Raw genomic sequence first — 12,167 nt, 5'->3', positions numbered from 1 at the left:
GAGCGACTTCAGTCTCAAACGAGGAGCTCTAGGAAAATGATAGTATAACCGAAGAAACGTGATCACTTTCAATTTAGATATATTGCGTTTGAGGTGATCGACATCAACTAGTGTAGACTTGGAGCTTAGGGAGAGATGTAAAAGCTCAAAACACAGATTTGGGATTCTGTAATGTAGAGATGGCACTTGAGGTTATACGAATCGATAATTTTCTATAATGACAGAGTATAATGCAAAACGGCAATTATGTCTTTTTAGAAAGAAGTAATCACTAAGAGCTAGAACCACGAGAAATCATTCCAGGAATAATGAAACTTGAGCCGGCCTTTAGAGGAATGGAGAGTGAGAGGGAACTCCACACAGAGAGAAGTTTACAACTAGAATTGAGGAGCAAATTTAAAAATTAGGTTGATGTGCATGAGCCCCTTAAAAAATGATTCTTTTTATTCTACCACCCATGTGCTCTATGCCCTGGTTACTGGCAGAAGTGGAAGAAGTGAGATGTGATAGAAGTTAGTAGAGGGGCCGGCCCTGTGACTGAGCGGTTAAATTCGTGTGCTCTGCCTCAGTGGTCCGGGGTTTGCTGGTTCGGATCCTGGGCGTGGACGTGGCACCACTCATCAGGCCACACTGAGGTGGCGTCCCACATGCCACAACTAGAAGGACCCACAACTAAAAATATACAACTATGTACCGGGGGTCTTTGGGGAGAAGAAAACAAGAAAAGAGAAGATTGGCAACAGTTGTTAGCTCAGGTGCCAATCTTTAAAAAAAATGAAAAAAAAAAGAATTTAGCAGCTGAAAGAACAGGAGAACTGCTGGCTCTCCAGACCTGGCCTGGGGGATGCTGATCAGAGGGCTTAAAGGATGGACAAGGCTCCTGATGACAAGGGACCTGCCAGCCTTAATGGTTAAAAGTGAGGACATACGGGACCAGCCCCGTGGCCAAGTGGTTAAAGCTCCATGTGCTCTGCCTTGGTGGCCCAGGGTTCGTGGGTTTGCATCCCGGGTGCAGACCTGCTCCACTCATCGGCCATGCTGTGGAGGCATCCCACATACAAAGTAGAGGAAGATTGGCACAGATGGTAGCTCAGGGCTAATCTTCCTCAAGAAAAAAAAAGTGGGGACACAGAACTCACCAGTCCTAAAATTCTGAATTTGACATCTGTGAGACCAAGCAATTGATGAAGGAAACAAAAGAAATCACTGACACTAGTGACCTCTAGTGGAAATAGGCTTCAGGGAACTTAGAGAAAGATTTTCTACTAGATTAAATGAAAAACAGTGGCATGTTCAGCCAATTTATTTCCAGAGGAGTGTGAAGGATTGGGCTGCTGAAAATAGCACACAAATCCTACCCAGAAAGTGGAAATGTACCAGGAATACTTTGTATTTTGAGTCAGATAAAGTTGATTCATGTTCTGGAAAAAATGTGGACACGTAGTTGCTGTCAAAGACATTACCTGGGCAGAGAAGAGTGGTTGGGCAGTGGGAGGATTTGGCGTGTTAATGGCAGCCAACAAGAGAACACGCTGACAGGCTCGAGGAGGAAGCCACATTGGTTGCTAGTATGCCTTTTAAACATCTCTTCATTAGAACATGGAAGAAAGCTGTTATCTCTGAAATAGGCACACATTTGCTAATGCAGTATTTTATGGCTCAAGTTACCTCTCTTTCCTCCGCCCAGTGGGTGTTTGTGTCAAGCGCTGGCAAACGCTATTGAGCTGAGAGGATGCCAGAGGATGCTTGGTGGCCTTGGCCTTTGAAATGGGACCAATCTTAGGGAGGGTCAAAGCATGACCAAGAAGGTCAACATCAAACCATGCAGGGCACTCCACGTCCACCCTCTTTGGGAGTGCTTTCAGAATATATTATCCCAACACTGAGGAGAGCAGAAGAGGGGGAGGGGTGTTGGAGATTTTAAATTTGTCTGATCACACTGGTGGCTAATAATGGGTGAGTTAAGTTAAATAAGGAGAGTGGCCAAAAAAGGAGTGGAGGAAAGATAAATAAAACAGAGAAGATATAGAAGCAGACAGTCCACGTTTTTAAGCCCTGGGCAACTGTCACTTCTGGCAGCAGAGTGATCCTTGTTCTTGTCTCATATTCCCTGCATGACAGGAGGTGTCATCCTTCCTTCTTTCATTATTCAGCCTCCACAGCACACCCTGCTTCATTCACTGACGCTGTTGTGCAGCTTGGCAGGTCTGCTGTTCCCCAGATACGCCCCCTCACCTCTCCATGTTATTTCAAGGATGCAGAAACAGCCCTTAGATAAGCTTTTTGTGAGAATTCCACCCTGGCCTGCAATTTCTAGAGTTCTGGCCTCTGTGAGTGAGCCTAGCTGCCCCTAAGTCAGTGACTTCCCTGGTGTTATTTCTTAGACGCCAAACTAAACCACAGAGCAGAGTTGAGAAACCAATATTAGTCGTCCCTTCCCTTTCCCCTCCAAGGATCCTTTCCCCCAAGATATGTACAAGCATTTGGCTCTAGAATAGGTGATTTCAAAGATCTAGTCTAAAAACTCATTTACTTACTGAAGATGAGCTAATTATTTTAATTTGCTCCAAAGCTTCTGTCAGGCTGTCTTCAATCTCAGAGTCATCTAAGGAGAAGAGGTCTCCAGCTCGTGAAAGATTTTTTTGTCCTAAGACCAGCCTGAACAGTTGATGCATGATGAGGAATGTGGTAATCCTTGACTTTCTGTAGGCCCGGGGCCGTATGTTTCCGTCATCAGAGGTTAATAGGACAAAAACACGTAGCAGGAGGTATACGCCGTATTCCTTGAAATGTCATTTTTCTCCAGACTTTCAGGTCTTCTTTGACACTCTCTGTAAGAGAAACAAATGACAAAATATAGCCATTAGCAGGATGGCATGAGCTCAGACTGTGAACTTGGGGCCCAGCAGAGAAAAAAAAAGGGAGACATTTGGAAATGTATGTAGAGTAACAGATCCCGGCTTGATGATCTTCAAACGAGCTCTTTCCTTATTTTTGTCTCAAAAAGTCTTGTCAAAAATTATTAGGTTTCTCCAGAATTTAATCTGAGCCTTAAAAAGCAGCTTAAATCCCACACTTAGTTTTCTTCTTTCCATATCCTTGTCCTTCTCTCCGTGCCACAAGGAAACAAGTGGACAAGCAACAAACAGGCCCAACACTTGCCAGATTTTCCCCAAACAGATTCCCATGAAAACCAAACAAAAAAGGGCAATGAAAGGAAAGAAGAAACACAAGAAACATCTTTTGGACCCGCTGCCTGGTGTCCTCTTTTCTCTGGGTGTGGAGACCGGCGCTCACCTTCTTGGCGGGGTTTCTTTCCCATACTGACAACAGAAGCTGCCCCGACCCTCTGTCCAGAAGGTGATCTCAATACTCGCCTTATTCTTACGTACTCTCTAAACGAGTAGCAGTGAAACAAAGGACTCTGCCTAGGAGTATGAAGCCAGATACTCTCTACTGAACGTGAGTGTGAACTTGAACTTGAACACTGAACTTGCAAGTGATAGCAGTGCAATGCAGGCTGAAGAGGAAGGGCTGCGGGTGAGGCAATCTCCCCATTCCCACAGTTGAAATAATGAAGTCCTGCTGTACTTCTTACTCAATTAGCGGTCCACAGAGAGTAGGGCACTGGCACAAATTAAATATCTGATTATTTTCATCAGCTCCCTTCTGGGCTAATAAAACCACAGACCATTTGCACTGGTAGAGACCTTAGCAATCAGTTAATGGCCAAGGAGATTCAATGACTTCCCCAAGGCCCCATGGTAGCTGTGGCAGTGCTGTTCTCCTGATTTCAGGCCACTGGTCTTCTGCCACGGTTAACAGTGGAGTGGAGTCATTACATACAGGCAGGTAACTTACAAATGCAGCCATGTACGCAGACAGTGAGAGCAAGAGTCATTTAATACAAGCGAGAGGCGATTCTGTCCAGCAGTTCACCCTGAATGTGTTTCCAAGAACAAGTGTGAAAAGGGAGAGGGGCTCTGCTGCCTCCTTGGGCAGTCTTCCTCTCTGAGGGATCGCGTGGGAACGCCTTTCTGTGCTGAATGCAATTTTACAGTTCAAAGGTACATGCTCTCCATGCAGTATGGTCTCAAACACAAGCCAAATCCCTCACCAGGCCCTCAACGAAATAAGCTATCAGTAGCATTCCAAATGGTGCAATCTGTGGGCCATGGAAGGGATTCCAAGGATAGTATAACCCACACGCAACTTTGGTGCTATTCACCAGCTTTAGAAAAATAACGCCTGACACTTACGTATGCTTGTCTGTGTGCCAGGCACTGTGCTGATACTTTACAAATACTAACTCATTTAGCCCTCATGATAACTGTGTGAGGTTATTTCATCCCCACTTCGCAGGTGAGGAACCTGAGGCATTACTAACTTGCTCAGGCCACACAGCTAGTAAACTGGATAGCTGGGGTTTGGAGCCAGAGTCCAGTGCTAGGCTCCAAGTTCATAACCACTACAGCGTGTGGATTCCAAGTGAGGCTACTCCTAGGAGTAAAGGCCCTCAGAGCCTTGTTAACACTAGAGGGTGAAGACACAGGCAGGGTCATAAAGCAAGAAAATGAATTCCTCTTCCCTCCTTCGCTGACCTGCATCCTTGCCCAGCTATGCCCTGGGACTTAGGCCAACCTGAGAGCAGGAGAACCACAGTAAGGAGAAGCTTAGAGGAAGAGGACAGAAGGAGAGAGGTGGGGAAGGCTTCAGGGGGTGTGGAGAGAGCAGAGTGAGGGTCCTACAGAGTAGTTTGCACCCTGGCAAATGTGGAAGGGTGAACTGCAATATCTATAAGACAAATTAGGGCAATGCTTTCCTGAATTTTCCCCTTAACACTTTGTCTTCCCCTCAGACATTTGCAGTGACAGAGTCTCAGTGAAATAATATTCAGGAAAAGAAGACAGTGAATGGAAATGACTTCACCTCGTCAGCTTGTTGGCCAGTATCTGACACTTCCTTAGGCAGATTCAGCCACCCCAGACATTCCAGAGCTAGAGCTCTGAGAAGGAGCAGAATACTCTGGTGGGGAGAAGCCCCCCAGGCTTTTCCGGGCTCCTTCTTTACTCTCCACACTTACACGACACCTGGGGAGGAGCCCCACAGTCATGCTTCCAACTTCAGCTGTTACTCTTGAGTGTCCAGTGTGTGCAAAACATGATTGTTCAACACACAGCCGTAAGTGAAAACTTTCATACGTCCGGGGGTGGGGGCGGGAGAGATGAGACTTGTGCCAAACATTCCACAATACAAGGATGACCAGAGAAAAGTCTCCTAGGTGCTGTAAAAGGAAGTCTGGGGGAAGACGGTACAATGGTTTTGCAGGGGACATGCTGTTTGAGCTGGGCCTTTTAGAGTACATTTCATTCAATGCACGTGTGAGGAGTACATACTAAGTCAGCTGCTTGTCTGAGGACCCAGATTCAAGACCCAGCCCAGCCACTCAGCAGCTCTGGGACCTTTGGTTCATGCTTTTCTCTTCCCTGAGCCTTAGTTCCTCATCTGCAAAATGGGGCTAATGCACGCCCAGTCCATCGCATCAGGCTGTTTTGAAGATCGAAGTTGATAACATGTAAAAGGACCCTCTGCAAAACAAGGACACCAAGAGCTGATGTTTAGTGGGTGTTTGCCACGTGTCCGGCACTACCCCAAGTGCTTCCCAAGAATCGAGTCACTTAATTCTCACGACAATTCCATGCCATGAGAAACTGATGTTCACCAAGCAAAATAACCAGCCCAGGGGCAGCTGGAGAGAAAGTCCAGAGTCAGGATTGAAGGCAGCTGGTCTCCCAGGCAAAGCCCTCTCAGGGCTGTGTATACTGGTATACATGAGCGTGTGTGCTAATCGTTGAGCTGTCTCCCTTCTCATCAGTTCTCGTGGAAGAGAGCCCCCATGCTGCAGTTTACTGCCCTTTTCTGGATGAGGATCAGCAAGGCACGTTATTCATTTTTCAGCAGCTCTGGTCGATGTTTTGCTCAGGTGTCTGGCTTCTCCTGCTGGTGGTCTATTTGCAGCAGCAGAGAAGGTCAGAGCCAGAGCAAATTGTATGTCATCTTCAGAGAAACTCCCCACCCGCATGAAAGTCATAGCCCTGTGGCCTACGCGCATGTACACAGAAATACCCACCGTAAACACAAACACACCTATACACACACATGCATATATGCGCGCACACTCAGATGCTTTCCACGCACCAAGCTCTTTGCTAGATGCTTTCTTCTCTTAGTTCTGCCGTCAACCCTGCAGGTAGCTATTTTCACCAAAGAGGAAACAGGACTGGCGAGGTTAAGGTTACACCCAAGAGCCAAGATTCACATCCAAGTAGGTCAGCCTCCAAATCTCGTACTTTCTGTATTGCAAAAACTGGCTTATAAAATTCCTTCTTACTCCCAACTTTCACACTCATAATTTCTTTCCCTAACCCTTAAGGGACCTTAATCGGAAGCACACATTCTCATTATTCGGAGCATATTTTTTAAGTAGGTATTGGTCGACAAGTCAGGTTTCAGTACAGAGAAACAGACACCACAAAAAGAGAAACGAGTCTACACCAAGCGTGACGCATCTCAGGGAGCCCCAGCAGTCCCCACACTCGCTTTACCTGGTGCCACTCCTCACAGGCGCGCTTGCTGTTACTCAGCTGTGTGTCTGGAGACTGGGCGGGAGATCCGGCAGCGGACTCCGAGGGCACAGCCCGTGGAATCCACTCAGCTCAGTGAACCTGAAGTTGTTCATTTCGGAGCCGGGTGGAAGAATTCAAGGAATGCAGCCTGATGCCACCAGCAGCTCCAGAGCTGGTCAGGTGACAGGCTGCACCTCACCCAGTGGAGAGTCACCTCTGAGTGAAATGCTCTGTTTCCTGGGGCGAAACATAAAGCCTGCTCCAGTAAAGCAGAGTTGTTTTTAACAGAGAAAACAAAACTCCCTGTGTTCGTGAAAATCTATACTTTCCCTGGGAAGAATGGAGAAAAAAAACCCACAGAGGAAACGGTTTCAACAGGAACTGGAGCAGGTGAACGGGGTGGCTATTGGGAGCCATTTCACAAAGCCCAGAGAAGAGAGAACTGCGGCCTAATTAACACTCCCTCCCTCTCAAGATGTCACACACACAGTTTGAAACACTGAGCGTTTGTCCAGTGTGGGTCACAGCTCTTGAAGAAGTGATCCTCTTGCTCTGCTTCTAGTTAATATCATCAAAAGTTTGAGGATGCAGGAAGTTGCTTATAAATGGAACAAACTTACTCAACAAAAATGCATACACTCTTTTTTTCCACTTTATTTGCTGGGAGGTTATTCATGAAAATCCACTGGAACTAGATATGTCAGATTTGTACTTTAAAATGTTGCAGCAATACTAGAGAAAATGTTTATTCTGCTTAATCTATTGACACTTCAGAGGAGAAAAAGGTACTAGAACTCTCCCTTGCTGTTTCAGTAATTAATGGCACGTTAAAAAAAAGTTTTATACTGTATTATTCTCTACCCCTTATTTGTCTGTTCCCGTAGAAGTTTGATTGCCCATCAGGTTATATATCTGCTGTCTGGGAAGCTGTGCTTTGGAAAAATTCCTCTGCTTGATCACTATGACATAGACACTATGAATGTCACCCCCTCCCTGGGGATCCTGCCCCACAAAGGTGTGTGGTCAGGGGACCCCACACCTGCTACTGAGCCAGGTCATATGCTCCAGGAGAATGATCTCATAAATCTTCTTAGATGCCTGGTGATAAATCGGTTTTACACCATCTGTATATGAGATGTTCCCTTGAAGTCTCCTTTATAAAAATGGAAAAGCCAGTTATCCACGAATAGGTGTATTCTTTCATTAGTAATTTTCTGGCTTATAGATACTGATAAAAGTCTCCTCTTTTAATAGAAGAGACTATATTTTGTTAGTCTTTCATCTTTTTCATCCTCTATTTATTATTAACGGCTCTTATCACTAGTTTTATCCAATTTTCTCACATTTTTAGAGTGTAGGGTCCAGAATTGGACATTGGGAATCCAGGAAGAAGAGCAGAGTGCTAAGAGTGCGGGATCTTGGAGCCAACTGGGTTCAGCCACGCCGTCACCTGCAGTGTAAACCTGGGCAGATTAACTGGCCCCTCTGAGCCTCAGGTTCCTTACTTGCACCTGAGAATTGCGATATGGGTTGTTGGGAGGTTTGATAAGATTACGTAAAGCATTTAACACAGAGCCTGGCATAAAGCAACCAGACAGGAAGGAGAGCAATTACATCCCTAATGATATCATTCTTCTTATAGGTCATTCTTCTGTTAACAAGTTCCCATGCTATACTTTTTAAAAGCTAACATACTACTATACTGCCACCTAACATTGAGTTCACAGCATTAAAGAGACCTAGGTGTTTTCCATTTGTGTCATATTTATATCCTGGTTGTACTCTGCTTAAATCTTAAATCTGGGGAGTTCATACACTGTCTTGAATGTGTCTCTGGATTTTTAAGGGACGGTCTCACTGCAGTGCGACCCACCTCATGCCTAAACAGTGGCAGTGAGCATTTTCACAGAGTGGAAGTCGAATGGAAGGCAGTGTGTCTCAGACTCAGTTGGCTGGGTAATGGAAATACCTGAGTTTCCTGTGAGAGTGGTGCTCACTCCATGCTTGTTAGCGAGGAGGGCGTGGATAACTCTCTCCAGGGCACCAGAGCGTAATGTTCCTTACAACTTTTCAAGGTGACCTACAGTCAGTGGGCACTAATAAAACATTGCTGGTTTGCTCTATTCCACATCAGTAGATTCTGCTAAATGAAAATGCACACAGACCTGAGGACTTAGTCACCCCGCTATTACCCCATAGCACCTGTGGAAAAAGCTGAAGCTCTTTGGGGGGATTTCAATAAACATTATTAACACAGGAGGCCAATTTATTCTGAGAAAATTATCCTCTAGCTTCCAACTCCAGGTTAGGAGAGTCTCTAGTTTCTTCACTTCAGAAAATTCTAGAATGGTAATATTTATTTACATTATGCTTTGAACAACACTACGGTGCATCAAAGAATTCTCATTTTATTCATCTGTATTAAAAATGCACACTGACTATCTTAGACCCATTTAGGTTCTAGAAACTTTCAATAAAGTTCTCAGATAGATTTTCCCTTGAAAGAAAGGATTAAAGATTCTTTTCAAGGAGCATCTTTTTCACACAGTGTGAAGGAACTACAGGCGTTCCCATGGGAATTGGCCGCATACATTTCAGCCCTTCCCACAAGATGTCTATTGTTCCCCCGGCTTCTCGTGGTCCCTCCGAGGGACGCATTGCCACACTTTGCTTCTGCTGAACGGCTCTGAGGCTGGGTTGTTCCAAACAACGCTCAAGGGCTCAGCCCGAAGCTTCTGCTGGAGCCCCTACAGCCTAACCGCGGAGCAGGCTTACTACCCTAAGCGCAGACCAGAAATAGGTTTGGTGACCTCTTTAGGCAAGAGCTCCAAAACCATTTAATTTTGAATACATATTGCAACTTATTGAAACACAAATAGATAGGAAATGTTTTTCTTCACCAGGAATGAGGGAAACATCTTCAAGCCTAGCAGTCTTTCTACACCGAGGATTTTGACCTGCCATCATGTCATGGTGTGTGCATTTTCACCTGTGAATTCTGACTTTTCAGGTCATGTTTGCTCTGGAATTGATACAAATCTTGCTAAAAAAAAATTAATTCAAATTTTGTGGGTTTGTTTCTCCAGAAAACATACCCAAACTCTCAAATTACAAGGAAAATTCATTGTTACGTGTATCTTTATTTACATATGAATTCCATATATTAAACAACTGTATGACCAATTCAAGTAATGTCTTAAGTATTTTTTCTATTCTTTAAATTGAAAACATATATACATACCATGAAATCCAATAGTTGATCTTATAGCAATTTATGTATGTATTCAAAAGAACAAAAGAGTGGTTAGATCCAATTATGATTTGTAAGATAGCTGAAATATCCAAGTTAAAAATGACAATTTTTAAAACGGTAATGCTGACTGGCCAACCCCAGGACTGAAATGATGCTGTTGAATTTTCTTTGAAAACCATATAGTCAGAGCCAGTTTCTTTCCTGGTTGCAAAATGTTTCTTGAGGTAAACAAAAGTATGACACAGAAATGAGCCTAGACTATTATGGAGCAAAACAAGAATGCACATTCTGTGAATCTAGGAGCATACTTTTCTGTTCCTGAGGCCTAGAGACATATTTTAATAACCCACAGAGAGGTGGCTTTTTACCCTAATAAGTGAAAAACACGCATACATGGCTAGACACACAACTCCCAAATGCACTTTGTCTGCATAATCAGCCAGCCCCTGGAAGTTTCTCTGCCCTACTCCCGCAGCCACTCCTTGCCTCACTCTAGCTTCTGACATTTACTTTAATTAGCTTTTGTTTTTGCTGAACAAAAGAACAGGAAAGAAGATAGCCATACCTCTTAGCACTGGAAACTCTGGCGTCATAGGAAACAGAAGGCAAAATGCTTGATGTTTGGAGCAAGTTGGCTGGAACCCATGACCACGCTCAGAGGTAGCCTGGCAGCCTCTGCCGACTCTGCCCTGTGGCAACAGCTGCACTTCCCCGTGCAGCTTGTCAAGCCCGAGGTACACTTGGTTCCCTCCCCTGGACTCACCCTGCAGAATGGGCAAAATAGTATCTTCTCCCTCTCCCAAACTTCTGCTTCGAGCTCACAAGTGGCACAAAGCTCTGCTTATTTCTACAGGAGATTTACAGAAACTTCTCTGAGCAGATCAGTCATTTGAAAGAACTAGATTTGCCTAACAACCAGTCATTTAGGTTCTGTTAATGAATAACTCACTTTAAGGAATCAAGGGAGATTTAGGTTAATATCAGATGTGGGGCCTTTTATCAGGCAGGCATCAGCGAAAAGGCTTGGGAGGGACGGAGAGAGCGAAATGGTGGAATGAGATAGTATTTAAGCCAAATATAATAGAAGAAAAATACAACAAGGGAAGCAAAGTGGCTGGTGGGAAGGAGCAGGAAGTCTGACTATGCTTCGGGAATTGCTAGTGAAATACTGAACAACCGAATGAAGCGTGCCGGCTGGAGCAGGGCATTGTTCCAAGCCAGCACTGCTCTTTCTTGTGTCGCTCCAAAGTGCTCACTCACTTCCTTTCACCATCCAAATATGGAGCTCCTGTTCTCAGGCCTAAGACCCAGGGGGTCCCTTGCAATCACTCCTCACCTCCTCACATCTCTCTCTTCTGAGGAGAATGTTCCTCAAACCTCTAATGCATAAATTAATTGGTGTGCCCGGTGGACTGTTGTATCTGCAGGCTCTTCTCTCCCCTGTTATGTGTGTCACATGGGCTTTCTCCCCTTATTGATCTGAGAGTTTGCCTACCCATAAAGCGATGGAATATTTCTGAGGCTCTTCTAGCAAGAATACTTGTTCTTTCAGTCAAACTAAGTTTGTGAGTGTGGTGGGCTAGTGCAGTGGGGAGAGTAAGGTGTGAGGTGCACAACCGGAAATATAAATATTTCCATGTCACGGGCAGTCATGCTGCCATATAAACAAATCGCTGGTTCCATTAAAAGGTATACGCATGGCGGGAGGAGGACTCTGTCCTCTGTTTACTGCCCAACAGCCACTTATCCTGCTTCTGGTAAAACTGTACCCAAATTTCCCGTGGGAAACCCTGTCCTTTGGGCAGAGTTGACTCTCATAAACAGGTTAGATCTTAGCCAGTCAGAGAAATTGCATTTCCCTGACCACAGCGATTAATTTAGGGGAGGTGTGTGAACCCTTCCAGCTGAATGAGAGTCATGACAAAGATGCATGTTTGGCTTTGGGGGCACAGAGTCTTTCCTGCTGGACCTGACAACAAGAAGATGCACAGTTTAGTTGCTCTTGCCATCTTGCCACCAAGAAAACGAATCTTAGTGACTTCATCTGGGTGCGTTAAACCAGTTGCCCCTAAACTTGACAAGATGTACCCCCCACTGTAAGCCACTTCCTTAATAGCTTAAGTGATTTTAGGCTGGGTTTTCTGCCATTGAAAAAGTTCTACCTGACAGAATCAGGTGAACCCAGGTTTGAGGGAGGTCTCTTCCGGGTCCCGACAGCATAGCTTCTTGCAAAGGAAGTGGACTAGGGGATTCATTAGGCACCAACTATGACATCCATCCATGCACAG

At 45.0% G+C, this 12,167-nt stretch overlaps 1 protein-coding gene across 7 annotated transcripts in view; it reads right to left on the bottom strand.

Annotated features, from left to right (window-relative positions):
* Positions 1-10,738, bottom strand: part of VEPH1 (ventricular zone expressed PH domain containing 1) — a 212,198-nt gene extending 201,460 nt beyond the window's left edge. For 5 of the 7 annotated variants that reach the window (XR_006888294.1, XR_006888295.1, XM_046659257.1 and 2 more), the window contains exons 1-2: positions 10,445-10,738; positions 2,538-2,831 (exon numbers count right to left, since the gene is read on the bottom strand). Coding sequence is in view for 5 of the 7 variants with exons in the window: in XM_046659257.1 (XP_046515213.1) it covers positions 2,538-2,675 (138 nt within the window). In the remaining 2 variants the exon portion in view is untranslated. Of the gene's footprint in view, positions 1-2,537; positions 2,832-6,605; positions 6,764-10,444 lie in introns of those variants that run through there. The other 2 variants (XM_046659259.1, XM_046659258.1) reach the window with 2 other exon arrangements.
* Positions 10,739-12,167: the final 1,429 nt, after the last annotated feature.

The sequence above is a fragment of the Equus quagga genome, chromosome 4 (genome assembly GCF_021613505.1).
Source record: "Equus quagga isolate Etosha38 chromosome 4, UCLA_HA_Equagga_1.0, whole genome shotgun sequence".
Taxonomy (NCBI): Eukaryota; Metazoa; Chordata; class Mammalia; order Perissodactyla; family Equidae; genus Equus; species Equus quagga.
This window is presented reverse-complemented; position numbering and strand designations above follow the sequence as displayed.